The sequence below is a fragment of the Tamandua tetradactyla genome, chromosome 5 (assembly GCF_023851605.1).
Source record: "Tamandua tetradactyla isolate mTamTet1 chromosome 5, mTamTet1.pri, whole genome shotgun sequence".
Classification (NCBI taxonomy): Eukaryota; Metazoa; Chordata; class Mammalia; order Pilosa; family Myrmecophagidae; genus Tamandua; species Tamandua tetradactyla.
The window spans coordinates 44385491-44407528 of NC_135331.1; the positions used below are offsets into that span (position 1 = coordinate 44385491).

General features: G+C 41.7%; 1 protein-coding gene across 1 annotated transcript in view; it reads right to left on the bottom strand.

Annotated features, from left to right (window-relative positions):
- The window catches only part of MINDY4B (MINDY family member 4B), a 34640-nt gene extending 12602 nt beyond the window's left edge, over positions 1-22038 (bottom strand). The window contains exons 1-10 of the mRNA XM_077159134.1: positions 21926-22038; positions 21665-21692; positions 19786-19953; positions 12771-12890; positions 12122-12213; positions 9297-9462; positions 8688-8753; positions 6159-6229; positions 4232-4304; positions 3457-3618 (exon numbers count right to left, since the gene is read on the bottom strand). Coding sequence (XP_077015249.1) covers positions 3457-3618; positions 4232-4304; positions 6159-6229; positions 8688-8753; positions 9297-9462; positions 12122-12213; positions 12771-12890; positions 19786-19953; positions 21665-21692; positions 21926-22038 — 1059 coding nt within the window. The remainder of the gene's footprint in view (positions 1-3456; positions 3619-4231; positions 4305-6158; positions 6230-8687; positions 8754-9296; positions 9463-12121; positions 12214-12770; positions 12891-19785; positions 19954-21664; positions 21693-21925) is intronic.

The window sequence follows — 22038 nt, forward strand, 5'->3', positions numbered from 1 at the left end:
GATTTAATCAGACCATAGATTTAATCAGCTAAGCCTGAAGAAAAAATATTTTCCCCTTCTTACAGAGGAACGGTTTTCAACCAGGGGGACATTTGACATTGTCCGGGGGGAGGCATTTGGGGTTGTCATAACTAGGGGAGAAACACTACTGGTATCTCCTGGGAAGCAGCCAGGGATGCTGCTAATTGTCCTAAAACAGCATAGCCTCCCACAGCGAGCAGTTATTCATTCCCCAGATGTCATTAGTGCTGAGGCTGAGAAGCCTGGCCCCAGAACAGAGGTTTCCAGGGCTGACTGTGCCTTAGAATTACCTGGGGGCTTTTAAAAAATCCTGATGTCAAGAAGCATCCCTGACCTATTCAAATAGAGATTCTGGGGGTGGGATCAGCTACATAATTTGTGGCTCCAGTGCAAAATGAACACTTGGGGCCCCTTGTTTAAAAATCATCAAGAAATTCAGGTGCACGGGTGGCTCAGTGGTAGAATGCTCGCCTTCCATGTGGGAAACTCGGGTTCGATTCCTGGACCATGCATCTCCCCGTCCCGCCCCCCCAAAAATTCATTAAGAATTTCAGGATGGCGGCAGCAGGGCATTAAACCAAGTTCAGGGACCCCTATGTGACAGCACAAGTCCCTCGTCCAGGCAGTGGCTGTCACCACTGTGGCGAGGACTGGGACATTGATTGTTTTAGAAGCTCTCCAGGTGCTTTCAGATGAGCTGAACTGAGCGCACTTGCTCTCTAGTATTTATGCCTACACCTTCCTCCAGCAACCGGTACACATGCCTGTATCAGTCCAGGTAGGACATCTCCGTATCTGAACCCAGAACCTCAAAATTGGCAGATGCTGAATGAGCATGGCTGAAAAACGCACCATAAAATTATTGCTTGTTATCATCTGTTATAAAGTCTTATATGAGTATAGATGCTTTGGTTTTCCCATGGGCTTTAGCATTCATAATTTCATTTGGTCTTCTCATTAGACCTGCAGTTGCAGGGTGGGTATAAAGACTCTAGTCGGTAGAGGAGGGAACAGGCTCTGCGGGGGTAAGTTGCTGGCCCCAGATGTATCCTTGTGACTGGCAGGGGAAGACCTCCAACCACGTCTCCTGATTTCCAGGCCAGGATGGTTTCTCACATGCTAAAGGAGGGGAAGCCAGAGGGTGGCGCAAAGCCCACTGGTGGCATGTGGCATGAAAGTGGCCCAGGGGGGAGCTCAAAAAAAAACACAAATGTCTGTTTGTTTGTTTATTTAAATGTGTGTTAGGAAAAAACTAACCAGCACACCACGCCCATTTCTTGTATCACTGCTGCACAAAAGGTTACATTTCTTGTATCACTGCTGCACAAGGGGTTAGATTAAAGTTTAAAAGTGAGTTGATGTGGAGGGGTGCTAGGGTGGCTCAGTGGTAGAATTCTTGCTTGTCATGTGGGAGACCCGGGTTCGAGTCCCAGTCCATACACTTCCCCACAAGACAAGCAAACTAGCAAAACAAATAAGCAAACAAAAATTCAACAAGTGGTGCTGCAATAACGGGATACGCACATGGAAAAATAATGCATGTGACCCCTCCATACAGCACACACAAAAAAGGTGAGTTGATGTAGAGAAACGATATGTTCAATAATAGTAGAGGTGGTGCAGAGATACGACCAGGCTTGTGAATTACCTACTCAAATGACTTAAATGTGAGACATTGTTTTAAATCTTTCTAGTTGTAATGAGGATGCAGTGAAATAAAATTGCGAAAGTTGTGTAATAACAGACACAGCACTTAAAATAATTGTTGTCACTGTTGGGCTTGTTGAAACCTGCCCCCACTGCACCCCTCCATTTTTCCCTGAACTCAGTCTTGGCATGTTACTGGGCTCAGATAGAGAGAACGCTTGACCATGGACAACAGGTGACCACAAATAGTTGAAAGAAAAGAAGAGTACATATAAAAAAATCTATAAATTGTCTATTACTGGCTTAGTTTTCCTCTCCATTTTATGTATATAATTTTATATAGATACAATAAAATACAAAATTCTAATGAAAGATGAATTCTCAAGTTATCTGGAACAAGTGTTTAGGAACTTCATAGTAATAAATCAATTCTCCAGAATATATTCAAAGTAGTCTTTCACCTTCATACCATGGAATATTTTGTATCCATGAAATATGAGGAAGGACAGATATTCATTGACACATGAAGATATTTGCATTCAATGAGAAAATCAGGTTTCAGAAGAGTATAACAGAACATAGTTATAGAAGAAAGAAAAATAGGAGGATGCGTTGGCCCACCAAATGTTGTCAGTCGTATTCCCTGAGTGATAGGATTGGGCTAGTTTCTTTTCCTTTAGTTTCTTTGTCATCTCTCATTTTTCTACGGTGAGCCTTGGTTACCAACTCAAAGAATGATAACCAAACTTAAAACACAGCTGTACACAAAATAACTCAATTCTAGTATAGTTATGCACTATTCTCCTGATGCCATCGGACATGTGAAATGTACACGTTAATAGATGCTGATTTTATGAATAACACACTGTACTGGAACAAGCAGTGAGAGGAGAGATGATGACGTTATGGATATAAAAGTATCTTGCAAAGTATCATGCCCCTTGCATGAGCTCCAGTACTCATGCAAGGTATTTTGAACTTGAATCTGGGACTGTTGAAGTCTAGGACATGTACTGAGCTACAGAGACCCCGTTTGGTGTCAGGGGTTAGGAGAGGATTGGGGGTGGCAGGCCTGGATAATTTTGTCACCATCATATTGAATTAAATCCCAGCTGGTTTCAAAGCAAGTGTTGCTTTTCATAGAATCCTCCTTGCCCTCCTTGGGTTTTAGGATGCAAACTTTTGTGACACTATCACAGAAGCACTTTGGCTTTGTAATTACAGGTGGGTACATTTGCTTTCTCACTCTTCTAGCTGTTTTTGCAGAACCACATCTTCATTCTCTGGTTGTTCTTTCAACAGCACACTTCACTTTCTGGTTGTCAGAGGTTGTAAATCCCCTGAGCGGGAAATCATTTTGAGAGGAGTTTCCTAAGTGGTGCTCCCTTCTCTTCGGTGATCTCTTTTTAGCTTTGAATAATATAGAGTAGAATATATGCATTTAATTGCATAAATAAAGGGTTGGGAGAATGCTCGTCAATGACTGACAGTATTACTTCTGAGAGGGGTGTCTGTGGCTGGCTAAGAATGAAACAGGATTTTCCATTTATCTGTTTCAAGCACTGTTTAAAAAAATTATTTGCATATCACTTGTATTACCTATACTTTATAAAATAAAATATGAAGCAAATAGACTCAGATGTTTCCATTTAGACCCTTAATATCTCTGTGTTTGTATATGTCTGTAGGGGATGGGAGGTATAACTTGAATTGCCCTAATATGGAGAGGGGGAAAATGTCACAGTATTGACGCTCTGGCTGTGTGATTGAGAATCAGGACACACTCACCTGTGTGAGGCTACCACCCTCTAAATTGTCCTTGTCCCACCGCAAATAGCCGACGTCACTGCGCGTCAGGACTCCATGTAAGAGTTCTTGAGACTTTCCTTTCTGATAGCCATTAAAGACATTTGGACTTGCTCTTCCAGTTAAAATCAAGTTCAGAACTGCCTAGATGGTATATTTTATAAATATTTACATTGGGGCAGGATTGAAACAAGGAATCAAAATTTAACACTTCCCTTTTAAAAAAACATTTTTAAATGACCATTTGTTACTGAAAAGAATGAAATTGCAAAATACAAATTTCTGGAGAAAAAAATGTAGGTTGTAAGCATTTGGTAGAGTGAAAGCAACAGTTTACGGGCTTTTTTTCTTGAACTGTGCTCCATAATTCCCACGTACCCCACTCTGATCTTATCACCCTCCCCGCCTTTAAGTTTCTTTTACACTTTGGTTTCCACAGACGTTTTTAAAAAACATGAAGTTAAGATGCTGTCATAGTACTTTTCTTTCAATTATTAGGGGGTCCTGGTGGGTCTTGCTAAAATATTTTTCTAATGTTTCTAGAGTGTCAGGGATGTAGGGCTCTTGGAGCCCTATACATCTATACAGAGAGCTATAAATAGAAATTGGAAGATAGGTTCCGATTAAAAAGTCAAGACTGAGCATCTTCTTAGTCATTCAAAGATAGCTTGATGACTCTCTATGTAAGGAGAGAATACACTAATGTAGAAAAGACGTCTAACGCAGATTCTGTAATAGAAAAGCAAAGCTGACCAACCTGCCTGCACAGGAAGCCTCCAGCGCTTGGCTGTAGCAGGTGAGTGGTGGTGACATCTAGGTCCTCCTGAAGCCTGCAGGAAGGAAGGAGCCATAAGCGTTGGTCAGAGACGATGGCTGTACGCAGAGCCCGCTGCCCTGCCTGCCTCACCCCCAACCAAAGCAGCAGCAATGGGACCTCATCCATCACTCTCCCGCACGTGTGTGGGCATCTCCATCTCTAGCTGGGAAGGTTTTGAGGATTGGGATACCACAGTGCTAGGGAGAGCTATGGATACAGCCTGGGGGACACAAGTCATAAGTAGTGAGGGAGAAGGGGAAAGACGAGGATGCCCCATACATTAGAATCCCTGTGTGTGTGTGTGTGTGTGTGTGTGTGTGTGTGTGTGTGTGTGTGTGTGTGTGTGTGTGTGTGTGTGTGTGCGTGCACGCATCCATTCTGGATGGATGCTGGGCTCAGTGGATGAGCTCCCTATGCCATGTCTTAGTTTCCTAGGGTTGCCGTAACAGAATTCCACAAACCAGGAGGCTTAAAATAACAGAAATTTATGCTTTCATGGTTCTGGAAGCTGGTGGTCTGAAATGAAGCTGGGTAAGAAGGAAACATGGGTCATGCTTCCTCTGAAGTCTGTGTGTTCTGGTGGTGACCTGCCAACACCCATGGCATTCCTTGGCTAGTGCCATAGCTCAGTTTCTGTCTCCATCACATGGTCCTCTTCTCTCTTCTGGTCAGTGTCCAAATTTCCTCTTCTTGTAAGGACACCAGTCATATTGACTTTAGGGCTCACCATGCTCCCTTCTGACTTCATTTTAACTTGCCTAATGCCATCTGTAACCACTCTATTTCCAAATAAGGTCGCACTCTGCGACACCAGGGAATAGGATTTCAATATATCTTTCTGGAGGACACGATTCAATCCATAACGCTCTGTGTGATGTGAGCTCAGGGATGGTGATGCGTGGCCAAAGTCAGCCCTGAAAGGGCGGTTTAAACAGAAAACACCAGCTTGGGAGGTGAGCCCATTTCTTTGCTGCAGAAGGGCAGCTTCTGCTGCTGTGTCAGGGTCCAGCAGTTGGGGTTCTACTCTTGACAATATGAGGTCCAAGTGGAGTATGGCTTCTGCCTTGCACAGGGGAGGTGCCGAATACCAGTCTCTGTGCTGCGCATGTTCTCAAACGAACTTATTCATGGGCCTGGACTTCTGTGAATAAGACCTAAGGACTGGTGGTGAAATGCCTTGGTGGCATCAGCTATCACTCGGGACAGATGAAAGGATATTACTATTAAGGAAAAGTTTGAGATTTAAATTTTTGTTGATATAAAAAATATTAAACACATGATATAGACCGTAAAAAGTGTGATGGTGGGATACAAAAGACAACACTGCTCAGGACTTATAATTTTTCTCTCCTGGGAGCCCTTATCTCCCTCCCTAATATTTAAAACTTACCATTCTTTCAGGTGCCAGAAGAAAGTCCACTTTTTCCATAAAAACCATCCCGACCACCCAATAAGGCCCTTCTTCCTCTGGAATCCACTAAGACTCGTCTTTACACCTCTCTTGGCACATCAGGTACCATCTGGGACTTATCTGGTGTCTCCACATACACCTCTTGTCTCTCCACTAGACTAGAATCTTCAGGAAGTGAGGGCCATATCTTCCTCTTATCTGTATCTCCCACAGTGCCAAGAACAGGGCTAGTGTATTAGAAAAGCAGACTCAGCCTTTACTGGTGGTATACTCTTACCCACTAACATGATCAGATCAACTATAGAAAAGGGCATGTCAATAGAAGAGTATCCATTAGAAAACCTGCCCTCCTATTTCCCATATGGGGATGAAAATATTTTCCAACACAAGAGTACATTTGTTTACATGATTCTAGACCCCATAGGAAACATCTGAGCCAACAGTTATAGAATTTACCCTTCAAATGTTCTGGAAAAGAGTAGGCTGCAAAGAAGCAAGATGACACCATGGCTTCCATCCTCTTTGAACTATTTGGAAAACAAAAGAAAAGCACATATTTGCCAAAAAGCACTGCATGTATATACAAAGATATGTGTATCTTCAGGTATGAATTTAAGGAATTATAGCCTGAGTTTTTTATTTTAATTTTTTAGTTATTTCTTTTATTGCTAACTGCTGAAAGCACAGTTGGAACTCTCTCTGCTTCTCATGGGTCATGTTTATTCTCAGATACATTCTCTCTCCTCCCTTCATGCCTGTCAATGACACCATCACACTCTTGGTCTTCAACTCATCTTTCCTTCCTCCAGTCCAATCGTGTGATTCTTTTTCAATCATGGCTAACAGGTAGTTATCTCTCCTCTTCATTTTTCCAGCATCCATCCTACCAGCCCTCAGTGCTGCATTTGGCTGTTCATCCCTTGTCCAGCCTCTTGTCTGCTTTGCACTTCCCTCCTTGTTGCCACATTTAACACTGAAGGAGCAGAGAAGCTTCATAAAACTAGCATTGGAGTTCTCCCACAAGAACAGTTCTACCACTTACTAACCCTACATACTAACCTCTTTGAGCTTCAATCAATTGGGGATAAAAATATTTTCTTCCCAATTTTGCTGTAAAACTTAACTGAAAAAAATTAATACACAGTTTTTTGCTGCAAAACTTAAATGAAAAAATTAATACACAGTATCTCCCTTACTGCCTGGAATATGTAAGTTACATAGCAAAATCAGTATCTTGTTTCTCTGTAAGGGACTTTTTAGAGGTGTTTGGGATACATCTGCCTTTCTTGAATCAAGGTATCTTTTCCTGGATGCCTTAGTTTGGACATTTTTATAACCTTAGAACTGTAAACTTGCAACTTAATAAATTCCTTTTTTAAAAGCCATTCAATTTCTGGTATATTGCATTCCAGCAGCTTTAAAAACTAAAACAAATATCATCAGTGGGTCCTTATTCAGCCTATCATGATTTGTCTAATGGGAGTGGCTGTCCCTTACATCAGCTAATTGAGGATATACAAGAATTTAGACCAAGTGTGGCCAGATTTTTTGATTTGGGGGTCAAGGAGAAGCCCTAAGCCCATATTTTTAAGTGGAATTTCCTGATGGTTTTTAATGTTCATTGATTCAAATTTTAAAAATACAACATTGTTTGGTCTAATGCTATAAATGATCTGATAGATCCACTGTTTATCTATAGCCCTCAGACCTCAGCCTGACACTTCTGCCAGAGGGAATGGGACACAGGACTGATGAATTTTGATGGTGAATGTGGTTTTGTCAAAGTCTGAATGGGGAACTGATCACACGATACAGCCCCAGGTAGGGAGTTATCTTTGAGAGGTGTCCTGGAGAGTCCAGGGGAAAATTCATTTCCTTGACCTTTCCAGCTTCTAGAGGCCCTTCTAGAGGCTCATGGTCAAAAGCAGCCCCAGAGGGTCTCACGTCACATCCCTCTGACCTCCCCTATGTCCCCCTTTTTCACATTTAAGAACCGTTGTGATTACATTAGACCTACCCAGGATAATTACCCTATTTTAAAGTCAATCGATAAACACCTTAATTCCATCTGCAATTTTAATTCCCTGCTGCCATGCAATGTAACATATTCACAGGTTCCAAGGGGTTAGAATGTGGATATCTTTGGGGGGAGCCATTCGTCTGCCTCCCATACTGATTAACAAACAGTTTCATGAGATAGTGGGGCGGCAGGCCTGCGGTAGCTAGGTTTAACCAAGATCAGTAGCTAGTATGTGGCTGAGAACTCATGCCTAAGGCTTCTGCCTCTATAGCCTTTGAAAGGAATGAAGCAGTAAGTTTCACGGGTCACAACTCCCCCTCCGTACGAATACACAACTGTATGACTTAACAGTTATCTTGCCCATTGTCCCCTGCTTTGTCTTATGTAGGGTTCTTATTTTTCAGAAAATTGGGCTTCATTTCTCTCTCTGTAGAAGAATCTTAAAGGAACACCGTCTGTTTCCCACCGTCGGGTGTCCACCTGGGCGCACTGCAGGGGAGGACGCTGTGTAAATTGATGGAGAGGCAGGATGGGACCCCGTTTTGCAGACCGGAAGGCACTTTCTTCGCATCAGTGTGGACGTGGACCATCATTTTGGCAGCTGAGACCAGGGCCTTAGTTTTCTATCACTTTGGTTTCTTTATCCATTAATGAGGCGAGGGTGCCTTATCATTCTCTCTCCCCACACTAGAAATCCTAGTATATGCTCTCTAAAGTGTTGCTCGCTGGGTTTGATGAGCCAAGGAAAAAGGCATTTGTGAGGGGCCTTTGTGTGATCTGGGCCTCTTTCTAGGTTGTGGGGAGGGAGGGGCCGTCTCCTCTTTCTTTGGTTTTCCCTTTTCTTAGCCCTCAAAATGACCTGGTTTTCTTAACAAGCTTTATGAGAAAAATACTTTATAAAAGAAAGAAGATCCCTCTCAGATCAGTTCAACGTAAAGGAATTTTCTCAACACCTAGGCACTTACATATTGTAAATGATCATAGATGAATTTCTCGGTGGCTTCTTTCTCTAAAAATTCAAACAGCTGGAGCTATAAATCAGGAATAGGAGAGAAACATGAAAAGGAAGATGAAAGTTACATCTAAGGGATATCAACTCATTATTACCCTAAAGGAATTTGTTGCATTGCAAAGCCACAGTGTTAAAAACTGACATTTATCTTACTCGAGATCATGTAAAACATACATGGTAAAATTGGGTTCCTATTGGCATCACTTTTACATCTTTCATTTACAAAATAATATCTCCTGAGCAGTAAAACCATAAAAGATTTTTTTTCCAAATAGATAGAATTTAACTATCTTTAAGACAGTAGCTATGGAAATGCAGTTTATGAGGATCTCAGGTATGGGTTAGGCTTGATCGTGGTGGATTCTGGGAGGAGAGATTTGCAGCAGGGCTCTCTGGTGACATCCAGCCCTGGGTACCTGCCCCTTTGGAAGGTGCATTTGGCCACGGTCAGGTAGTCCCAGTAACATCAATGGGACTCAAAGTCCACGTCCAGGCTAAGTCTAGATAGAACCTCAGGCCTCCCCGGCCCTTGCTCTTGCAGAACAGGCAGGAGCGCACTTACCCGCTCGGTGACGTCATCTCCAGGGCAGTTGGGGGTGGCAGCAACGTAAGTATCTTCAGCGACAAGACAGATGGTAGCCTTCTGAGCAGCTCCCGCAGCCCACAAGATGTCAGCGAGTGCCACAGCCAGCACTTCCTTCTGTTGCTGTTTGCTTATTTCACATAAACTACAATGCAGGAGGCAGGAGTATGAAAACACTGGAATGATTGGTCACCCACTATGGGCTGGGCCTCCAGTTTGATGTCACTCTGAATACAGAGTGGGGCCAGTTGGATCCTTCATCAGCCTACAAGGTGACTGTTTCACTGGAGGTTCTTGTGTTCTCTACTGTTGCTGGCACTGGAATCTACGTAGTAGTGCATTTTTTTCCCCTGGTGATCTCAACAAATCCCACCCCATTTGCTATCAGCCCCATTGAGTTCCAACACTGTCCTCTCTCCTTAACTCCAGCAGGGATCAATCCAGACTCTTTAACCCAACTATATAGACCCTTCCCAAGCTTAGCTCTAAGCAATCCTTCCAGTTTTACCTTGCATGTTTCTATTTTGCAAACCATTTTCACCAGACCACGGAACATATTTTCCACATTCCCACTTTCATGAGCTTTCTCGTGCGTTTGTCCACCTTTAATGTCTATACCTGTCTCATTCTATTCACCATAGAAGGCTTCTTCAGATTGTCCTTGATAATATAAATCTTACACTTACCTGGCACTCATGCCCCAAGCCCCATTCTCATCTGATCCTTGCAACACTCCTAAGAGGTAGAAACTATTATTACTCCCATTTTAGAGATGAGGAAAGAAAGATATAGAGAGTTAAGTAATTTGCCCTGGTCATCTGTCTTTAAATTGGTAGAGCTGTGATTTGAACTCAGGCAGTCTGGCTGCCCAGTCCCTGCTCTTAACTATTACACTGCATTTAGTAATGTCAGAATTTGTCAAAGCTTCCCAGAAAGTGGAAACAAATTTTTTATGTAGTAGCTGTTTTATCTTTTCATTTTCTAAACATTTAACATTGACAACTATGATTTTTATAAGGAAACATGATAAAGGTTCATTAATGTAGTCAGCCATGCTTTAGATAGTCCATCTAATTCCGTGGCAGTACGAAAATGAGTAGCAAGGTGTGTAATACTCCAAAACGGTGGTGCAAGGTAGATAGAAAATAAGACAGTGTTTGAGAGCTGAGAGGAAAGAGCGAGGGGAGGGTTCAGGAGGGCTTTCTGGAGCAAGACTATAATAACAATTGCTCATTAATGTTTGTTTAATGTTTACCACATGCTAGGTACTGTGTAAATGCTTTTCATTTGGGTAGCGAATGTTGCATGTGTTCCATCTTGATTCCCAGGGATCTCTTTTACTCGGTTCATGGGCATGCCTGCCTCCCATCCCCAGCTGCTTTGAGTACTGCTGCAATGGCTCTGCTTTTTTTCTTTTTTAACTTTTTTATTGTATAATATAACATATATACAAAAAAAAAGAGAGAAAAAAGGCAATAGTTTTCAAAGCACTCTTCAACAAGTAGTTCCAGGACAGATCCCAGCATTTGTCATAGGCTACCATACCATCCTCTCAGATTTTTCTTTCTAGCTGCTCCAGAACATGGGAGGCTAGAAGGAATAAATATTTTTTTATCATCACAATTGACTTTTTTCCCCTTCCTTGTGAAAAATAAGATAAATACAAAAAAGCAACAAATTTCAAAGCATAGCACAACAATTAGTTGTAGAACAGATTTCAGAATTTGGTATGGGTTACGATTCCACAATTTTGAGTTTTTACTTCTAGCTGTCCCAAGACATTGGAGACTAAAAGAAATATGAGTGTAATGATTCAGCAACCATACTCATTTGTTAAACCTGACCTTCTCTGGATAATTCCACTATCACCTTTGAGCTTTCTATCCCACTCTTTAGTAGTAGCTCCCATTTTTTAACTTTCTCTGAAGGATTGAAGTCACCTTGCCCAGAAGTGACTGTAAACCTTCTCCCACCCCTGACCCAAAGGGTGGTCCATAAGCAATGACTGACTGGGGTGGGCGGTACAAAGCTTGGCTCTCTTATCTGAAGACTGAGGAGGCTTGTGGTGTGATTTATGCTCCAGAGTGCCAGTGGGATCAAGCTGAGGCCAGGTATTTCTAAGCACATTCTTACTTAGCATCTTCTCCTTTTCCCTTCATTCTCTTATAAGTTCCTCTGGAGGGTGCTTCCTTAACAGATCACTTGCATAAAGAATTCCATCTCAAGTTTCTAGGGAATCTGTCAATTCATAATTTTAGAATATGTTGTACATTGAGGTCCTGTTTTGGGTGATGACTGATCCTGCCTGAGTGCAGATGTATCCCTTGTATGCCTTTATGTCTCCTCTGACAGCTAGCATTGGGCTTTGTGCATGATAAGGGCTTGATAACTGATTGTTAGAATAGGCAATTACCAAACACCGTGCTTTGTCAGTTAAGTTAAATGGGGAGATTGATCCTTCACCTATCAGGTTTTCCATCATCCTTTTTGTTCCTCCCTGGAGTTGCTAGGTTGGGGCTTCCCATCAAATATGGACAATCAAATCCACTTGAGACCTGGTGCTTTATTTTATCTGACAAAGTGGTCTGTGGTAGAGCCTAAAAACTGAGCATTGAGAGTGACTCCAGGAGAGTCCTCTCCAGCCACGAAATAACAGTCTTTCTTTGCTAGAAACAGAGCCATGTCTGTCTTAGGAGGCAGGTCCCCTTCCTCGAGCAGCTGAGTTTTGCAGTTGTGATTACTGAGCCTACAAAGGTTCTAGAGAAATGGATTACTCTTTGGAGCACTTCTCACAATCCTCTTACCTGTGAACACTACAGTCTTTCCCCTTCCTTGTAAACAGTAAGTGCTTCATGATGAATACTTGTACAGCCATCTGAATTGCTCGGGCGCCTCCCTGAAATGGGCGGAAGAGTAGTGAGATGTGTGAAGGATGGAAGCAGAGGTTAACGGTTTTGGTGGAACAACTCAGAGCCTGGGGATTTATGTCCTTCTCTGCTGTGCCCCTGCTTCATAGCAAACTCTCAGACTCATAGAAGGTAAGGAACTAGTTGGCTATCCTTGAAATTTAGGCGACTGGTGTGATTGGCAACTGATGACATGAGTTATTGTGATTTTAAACAAGCCAGAACAAAGTTCTTAGATCTCCTCCTGCCTTCTAAAGCTTTGAGGGTACTGAAGACAGAGAGAAGAGGCAGGAAAACTAGAATTCAACTCGGCGGGGGGGGGGGGGGGGGGGGCGGGGTGAGAAAGGGAGTTTGAGACTTGTTACAATTCCGACAGTATGTTATAATTTTAAACAGTCTGTTATGACTTAAGGTTAAATTTTAAATTATATATGAGTTTCTACATATGTTTGTAATGAAAACATATTCATATGGATGAAGGCTGGAAGGAAAGATGGATACAGACTATGGAATTGGAATTTTAAAAAAATTGCCATCTGGCTATTACCTTTCCCACTTCCAAAGCAAAAGCCAGGTCAGAAAAAGGGTCATGGAACTTGAAATAGGCCTTTTTCCAATCACAGCTGAAGATATGGACTGTGTTTCCAAAGAGGCTTTGTCGCAGCTTCTGGAAAGAGGGGAAATAAATGATTCCACAAAAGATAATTTTTCCTAGACACATTCCGCATGAGACCAGCCTTTAAGCAAATGGAAAAATCATGGAGTGGATCTTTGTCCCTTCTTTCGTTCAAATGTTCATTACTCCATCCCTCTATTTTAATTGTGCAAAGTCCTGTGCAAACGAATCTTATTAGACTCATTGGTCATATTTTATTCTGAAGGCTCCGTGTGTCAGCCTCACACCTTGTGGACCCTATCCTGGTTTCGTCCCTCGTCTCTCGTTTTCTGTCACCAGCCGTCTTTCCTCTTCCTCCTTAGAGCCAATGTGGGTGCTGCTCTGTCCCTTTGATTAATTCTTAATGGACATTAATTAATCCTTAATGTCATGACTCTGAGACCTCCACCTCTTCCATCTGGGAGTCTTTCTCTCTCTCTCTCCAGAAAAGAGGAACAGATGGAACCCTGTGTTTCTAGCTTGTATACGGTCTTGATTTAAATGGCATTAAACAAGGATTCTCTGTTCTCTTGCTCTGGGATCTTAGCAGTTTTGCTGGATACTCTATGGATTGGGGAGATTGGAGGAAGTCTTTTAAAGCTTCCTGGAAAAAGACGGAAACAATCTTTTTGTCTTTATAAACCAAAAACATGAAGAAAAAAAAAGGGAATCCATTCATAATAAAAGACTTATTAATTATTTTGTATGTGTTGGGCCCTGAATGGGACATAGATATGTAAAAAGTCTGATATCTCACAAATGAGTGCAAGATAGAGTGTGAGAAGTTCCACAAGACAAGCACTAAGTAGCTTGAGAGAACAGAGGCAAGAGAGAATTTCTGATTGAAACAGTCAGGCGGGCTTCACTGAGGAGCTGGCATTTGAACTGGGCCAGTAAATGACTTCTAATAATTATTGCACATTTTCTGTACACCAGGCCCTGGGGCTCAATGCTTTATATTCATTATGTTGATTTAATTCTATGAGTTAGGCACTTTCATTGTCCTCCTTTTTCAGATAAGTGAACTGAAGTTCAGAGATGTTGAGGTATTTTCCTCAGGTCACCCAGCTGGGAGAAGTAAAGTTGGGATTTGCTCTCATTCTCCTAAATACTGCTGCTTTGCTCCTCCAACTTTAATCCTGCATGTACCATCCTTATGATTTCCATCATATTTGTGTACCAGTCATTGTTTACATAATATTCTTCATTAATTGGGGCTACTATTTTTTTTTATAATTTAGAAAATATAAGGACACTTTATATCACTTCCTTAAATTGAAATGAAAATCAATTGCCATCATGATGAAAACTATACTGAAAAAACAATGTTATTGAATTACACCTAGAAGCTGTTGCCTGTGAAAGCTCTGAATGAGCTCTGTACTTTAAAAAAAAAATTTTCTTTATTAAAGAAGTTGTAGGTTTATAGGAAAATCATGCAAAAAATACAGAGTTCCTATATTGCCCTCCTCTCCCCTCCCCTAACCGCACCATCAACACCTTGTATTAGTGCAGTACCTTTGTTACAATGGATGAAAAAATATTATTATAATTTTATTATTAATTACAGTGCATAATGTACACTGAGATTCACTGTTTGTATTGTACAATCCTATGGTTTTCTTTAAAGTTCTTATTCTAGTATCACCTATGTAAAATTTCCTAAAATTTCCCTTTTCACCTAAAATTTCCCTTTTCAATCACATGCAAATACATAATTCAGGGGTGTTAATTACATTCGCCATTGTTGTGCTACCCTCACCACCACTGAGTGCCAAAACATTTCTTACAAATAGAAATTCTTTATCAATTAATTCCCCATTCTCTACCCCTACACTGGCCCCTGATAACATGTATTCTAGTTTCCAACTCTATGAATTTGCTTATTCTAATCACTTCACATCAGTGCAATCAGACAATATTTGTCCTTTTGTGTCTGGCTTATTTCACTCAACATGATGAAGTTCAGGCCTCAGACAGAGCTTTCACAGGCAACAGCTTCTAGCTGTAATTCAATAACATTGTTTTTCATTATAATTTTTATCATGATGGCAATTGATTTTCATTTCAATTTAAGGAAGTGATATAAAGTGTCTTTTTAAAATAAATATTTTCTAAATTGCAAAAAAAAAAAGAATGGTCATATTCCTTTTCACAGCTGAATAATATTCCATTGTATATACCATACTACTGATCCCAGCACTTGTCTTGCTTATATCTTTTGGCAATTGTGAATAATGTTGCAATGAAGATCAGCATGCAAATATATGTTAGAGTCCTTGATTTCAAGCCTTTGGGGATATATACCTAGAAGGCTGCAGTTTTTTTAATTAAGAAAGGAGATAAGAAGTATATAGAGAAGTATATTGCCTTGCCAAGGCTTTCCCCCCTGACTTTACTGGATGGATTTCCTGCCAGACTGGAGAAGGAGATAACTTTCTCACTAGGTAACTCAATTATTTAATTGGTTGCATTATGCACCCTAAAAGCACTGCTTGTTCCAGCAGAGACACCAATTTCACATTCTGAGATACATCACACAATGGCCTTTTGCCTGTAATAGAGAAATCCGGACATAGGAGAGATCTGCTAACACACACACCTCAGGTCTCAGGGTGCATAGCGCCAGGAGAGAATCCAGTGTGATGGGACATTGGGTGTGTGTTTGTGTGTTTGAGGATCTGAGAGCAGGCAGGCTGTGACCACTGACCTCAGTCTAGTCATCTCCAATTCTTCCCCATCCACACTCCCAAACTGAGAAAGAATAACTCTCTTTGAAGCTCCCTTCCCTGAATCTTTCTTTGCTTTAACAGTTACTGGGGTGCACAGGTGGTTCGGTGGTAGAAATGCTGGCCTTCCATGCAGGAGACCCAAGTTCGATACCCAGACCACACACCCAAAAAAGTAAAAAAATAAAAATAAAAGTTACTGGATCATCATGAAATCAAAGTTTTGGAACTAGTGGACCCTAAGAAGACATTTATTTCCTAAATTGTTTAGTAGATTTGTAGACCCTTGGCTCTGTCATGTTCACCACTGATTCCTCCACATCTGGTGTAGTGTGTGGTATGTAGTAGGCTTGCAAAAGTTTTTGTTGAATCATAAATTGAATTCAACCCTTTCATTTTAAAATTGCAGGATCTGAGACGCAGAGCAGTTAAGTGGTATGCCCAAGGTGACATGTCTATTGAAGTGGCAGTGCCAGGACTCAAAGGCAAGTCTTCCAACTGGTACCAGCCAGGGTCCCAACAGAAAACTGATGGCGCTCTCCAATCAGGAAAATTTTTGAATTTGAGAAATCCTTCATATAGGGACTGTTTACAAAGATGCGAGTTGAGTGCAGGGAAACCACAATGGATAGTGCAATAACCCAGGCTGGTAACAGTGAGGAGTCACTATGACCTCTAGACCTGAAGGACAAGGAGGAGAAGTGGCTACCAGCCCTAGGAAGGAGGAGGTCCTGGGGAGGGAAATGTCAGATATAAGCAACTGCAACTTCATTCCTTTCCCTCCCTCAGCCCCCAAATTCAAGAGGAAATCCTGTTGATGCAGACCCTACAGGTCTTGGGCAGACACAAGGGCAGAGGGATGGGGAGTGGCTCTGGAGGAGCGCACAGAAGATGTCACTACCCTGTACTGAGATGCCGCTCTAGAGGATTGTCCACAGGCAGTGAATTAAATAATTAGGTAAACATCTCTTGAGGTCCACCTATGCACCAGATGTTGTGCTCTGAGCCCATGATGTACCTCTTACTCTCCAAATGCTACCCACTGCCTTCTAGAGCTTCATCTGTTAGGGTTGCAAAATATTTTGGTATCCCAGAGCTACATTTAAAATATGAGACTGCTGGGTGATATTGAAAATAGACCAGGGGTCTGTTTATTGACTGCTGAGAAAAGAGGCTACAGGATGCATCCCAGGCTGGGTTCTGGAGAAAGGCCTGAAATTGGAGGAGAATGGAGGAAGGAAGGGTGTTGGGTGGGGCTGGTGGAAGAGCCCAGAAGAGCATACCCATCTTCTCCACAGTCTCCCTGAGATTCTAGGCCAGAATTCATTACACCATGCACACTATGAAATGTTAGGTTGGAGGAAGGGAGGAGGCAGTAGTGCTGGGAATGGGGCAACGAGAGATGAGAAATGGGAGAACTGGAGAATGGGAGGGTGCATAGGGGGCTTTCTCTCTCCACTCTCCCCACCCCCTCATCACCAGAGTCCCAGCAAAGGATAATACAGTCTCAATGTCAGGAAATACCATGTCTTCCTGCTCCAAATAGAGAAGGGAACTGAGAACAGCAACAGAATGACAGCAAAAGGTTTTCTTGAGTGAATATTATTCGATAGCTCTGATGACTTGCCAGGCTGCCCTATTGCTGAAACTAGAATTGGTCAAGCTTCCAAACACCTTAAGGAACACAAATTCAGAATCCCCAAGGCTCATCATCTTGAAATCCCAGGGTGCGTTTAATTAGTGCTATTGTTACTATAAAGAACACACTATCATCTAGCTCATATAATGGGAATAAATCCAAATTCATTTAAAAAAATCAATTATCTCTATTTCTGGGCCTTCCTTAACACTCCATCAATTCCATTTCAGGCTACAGTGGTTTGATTCTTGTTGTCCCTCAAACTTTTCCAAAGAGAGAGAATTACCTTGGAAAAATCTTGAAGAGGTCTCCAATTGCATAACGCTGATGTCTAGAGATGAGTGGGAGAATTCAGATGTTCCCGCAACTACTTTCTAGAGAAAGACACTAGAAGACTTTGGAAACATCTCTGAGTGCTTTCTCTATGTGTGCTTTTTAAAAAACAGATAATGCATTCACATGGTTCAAAATCCAGAAAGCACTCAAAGGTCTGCTGCAAGAAGCCTCCATTCCACCCCTATTGTCTCGTCTTCCACACGTAGCCACTGTTATGTCGTATGAAGTCTTAGGAAGACTTCTGGAATTTCTTCATGTATACACAGGCAAATACCAATGTAGAACCATGATTTTTGCTCTTTTTCACATCAAAAGGTAATACACTATTCACATATATATATAATGTAAATGGACGTTCTTGATAGAAATTCATTACAAAGGCTGATAGTTCTTTGTAATTAAGGATTTTCATTAAAAATATTATCCTGTTACGTAAAATTCAAATGGTCGCTCTAACTTCTTCTGGTTGCATGCCACAGTGTGATCTAGCATCACAGCCTCCACAGCTGGGGACTCCAGAAGAATTATGCTTTAGATATCTTTATTGCAGAAGGGATGAAGAGTATCCCTACCACAAACATCCCAGGCTTAAAAAGAGGGCAATTGACTAGGTATATCAGATGCAAGGGAAAGCACTATCCAGGGGCTGCATGGCCAGTAAGCCATGGTGCAGAGTCTGATGAGACCACCTGCTTCTCTTCCCGTGACATCTGGAATTTGAGCAAAAGAGGGAAGGTGGATTGAGGCTGACAGATTTTGACAATGAAAAAGAGCAAATGAGGCCTCCCAACAAATTTGTACCGCAAATGGAATAGGGGAGAAAATTGCTCTGTGAAGCCAGGGATGTGTGATAAAAAGGAATGGGGATGGGAGTGAGGGTGGGGACTGTAATGCCGGGGAGGGGGTCTTAAGGAAAGGTTACATTGTCCTGCCTGGGGATCTCAAGGACATGTTACACAGGGGGTTGGAAATACGGTCGTCAGGACCAGCCCAGCCTCTGTGCTGGAAAAACACGTGGAGACTTAATGTTGTTTCCTAGAAGGAGTTTCAGTCCCCACTCTACAGGGACGTTGTGCGCCATGCTCAAGCTGCCCAAGTGTATGCACATGGCGGCTCTGCCTGTGGGCCAGATGTTGCCCGTCTTTGTCCAGATGTGTAGGGTGGTTCTGGGCTGTTCCTGCAAACATGCCCAGGTGTAAGGCAGCTTGTCATCAGAAAGGCAGTGGCCTCTTCCAGCTCTTGTTCTTCGGAGCCTCTGGGGAGGTCTGTGCCTGAAGTTCTAGGATGCTGAGCAGGGATTAGGGGATGGGATGGATGTGAGGAAATGGTCTGGAGATGCCCCGAGTCTCGTGGTCATTTAATGGATCACATTGGAGGGCAATCGAACTGGAGGATCTCTCACCCTAGCTGTTACTTTTACCTCAGCCTGACCCCTGCCTCAGCTTCCTCACTTTCCAATCATGTCTTTTTGACCATGGCAGCTGGTCCTTAGAGCATCTGCCAAGGCATCTGCCTCCAGCCTTGGCTTACTTGATCCAGTAAGGAGCTCCGAGTTTTGTCTACCGGTTGGATCTCTGCCTCAGCCCCGCCCTACACTGGTGAAGTCTAGAAGTGAGCAAATGGTCTTGGGCACCAACAGCTTCCAGTTCGATTTGGATCATCTTCAGATGTTGGGCTTTTTCTCTGATCTGCGTAATAGTTGACAGGCATAGAAAACTATTCTGAGGGTCAACTCCCTGCCCCTGGACATGGTAGAAGTGGGCACGAGACTCCCACTTCTACCATGGAGATCAGAGCATTTGCCGGCTCTTTCCTGCCCACAGTGGTGCTGGGCCCTTCCTTACACAGCTGCATTGTTTCATGCATTTGCAATGCTCTGCAGTGTGCCATAGAGGGTCTGTCACCTTATGTAGTGAATTATTTGAATTTTCCTCACCCACCCTCTCAATGTTTAACTTCAAATTGGGGGAAGCGAGTAAAGAGAGATTCTCAGAGTTTGGGAGGGAAAAAGTATAACATTACCTGTGCCCTTGAAAAATACCAAAAGTAAGTCATTTTAATTATATCCTCCTTTTACCAATAACGACCATCTGTGGTCTTATCTTCAACAATACCCTCACATGACAGCAGATAAGATTCCCCAGGCTTGTTGTTTGGGGAAGATTACGTTTCATCTCATGTTTAATTGACAAGCTATACTTACCGCGGCCATGGCTAGGGAGATAGGAAAGCCGCCCAGTTTTGAAGAGATGATGGAGGGTCTGGAAATAGAACAAAGGCTCGTTGATGGCAAATGTCCTTGTCCTCTGGACTGAAGCATTCCTGTTCCATCTTCGGTTTCATCAGCAGATCTATGTTTGCCTTCATGACCCTGTGTAAAATGCCGCCCCCCAAAACAAAGCAAACAGAGCTGAAGACGACCTTTCTCTTTCTCTCAGACATCAGTGTTCAGAAAATGTTGTCTCGCTTTTAAAGATGTTCTGAACATGGTGATAAACAGGAATACAAGGGGGGGGGGGGGGAACCTTGGTGTCTGTGCCAAAGGGGTTTCTTAGAAGTTTTATGTGACTCGGAGAGGTTGAATGTAACTATGGCAACATAATTAATGCTATCAAGACCTTGACTTGAAATTATGTTTAGAGAAAAATGTAAATGTCTCTGTTGCTTGTTTTGAGAAGACAACATTTTATAAACAATGAATGAATCGTTCCAAGTCTATACGTTAACTGGCCAATAAGCCAAGTCAGGTTACCTCTATTTAATTCTTTCAGTCTCATTCCCCAACAGGTGAGTATAATAACTTTCTTCCTTAAAAACTCCAATCCCACTTTTAAAAATTCTATTTTTACTTTTCTTGATTGATTCTGTTTTTTTTTTTTTTGCATGGGCAGGCATCAGAAATCGAACCCAGGTCTCCGGCATGGCAGGTGAGAAGTCTGCCACTGAGCCACCGTTGCACCACTCTTGATTGATTCTTATAGCATTTCAATATAATTTAGCGTCAACTCTTCTCCCAGATACTTAACTTCTATACTAATGTCATGAAACAAATCTGCCCTATTTGGTGGCTAAACATAAAGGAAATTGCGTTCTTAGTTTTTCTGGATTTCTGGATGCAAAGATGCTTTCTTATCTCTGAAATGCAGCATCCAAGTCACAGGCTACTGATGAGATACATTTTGTAAATCTAAGGAAGCATCTTTACATTTGTGGCAAACGGTTTTCCCCACCTTGTGTAAAGCATAACTTGACATTAATTTTTTTCCCTGTCAAATATTGATTTATCTTTTGAATGTTCTATCCTCCTAAATGGTATTATCTCCACTCAATACTCGCAGGACTAAAATAGAAGTATTATCTCTCTGATTCTAATTTAGACTATGGTTAAGACAGTTTAGGCACCAGTAAGGCTTTTGATCACAGTTTACTTGGAGCAAGATGCTACAGTGTTATAATATTGACAATTCAATTGTTAGATCACATCGTATGCTTGTGCCAGGAAAATCACTTTTAATATTTTGTGCTGTGTTTGTTCAGTGATTGAATTAATGACTGAAATACCAAGTCCATTACTTTCTAACCTTTTCAGTAATCAAACATCTTTTATCTTAAATTGTACAACAGATTTTTAAAATATCCTTTTAAAATCTGAATTCAGTCATCTTTCCCTTCTACTTTGGAAATTATAGAGAAAAACAATTTTTCAGAAGCTAAATAAGGATAATAACTATCTTCAAAACTATCTTTCATCAGGGACATGGAAACACTTGGTTGTCAGAATCTAACATTATTTCACAAGTATAGGAATGCTAGCTTCTAATATCGCTTTTTTTCTAAAATAATAAGCATATGGTGCTCTTAATGATGAAAAGTAATTTTTAAAAGAAAGAAAAGGATTTTTTTAAAAAAAGAAAGTACAAGAAAAGATCTTCAACAAGCTTTCTAGTTTCTTGTTTTCTCACATTAAATGTCTCTGTCTGAGTGACATTATGTGCGTGAAATAAATGCAGATTGCACTGTTAATGTGATTGTTTGAAGAAGTAACTAGAGGAAAACACATTGGCTTTGAGAAAAGTAATTACCTGAGGAGTTGTATTATTGGTTCCCAACCTATAAATGAGAGAGAAAACATCAAGTAAATTACGTTCAAATTTCACAACCCCAAAGGCCAGCAAACTCCAGGTTATCTATGGAAGCCTCTTTCCACAAAGTAGTTATTCCTTGAATCTTTTAAAACGCAAATCTGTAATGGAGACGTCTCACACAGCAAGTGTAAAAATTGATTACTTAAACACCTAATATCCCTCTGGTTCTGAAGAAACAAGAAAACGAGACTATCTCACCTGTGATAACTAAAGATTTCCCTCCATTTTTCGAGAAATGAAATTTTCCGGGTTATCTCCTCTAAGTCCAGCTCTTGGGAATGTTGTTCCTGGTCTGAGACCTCCTTATCCAT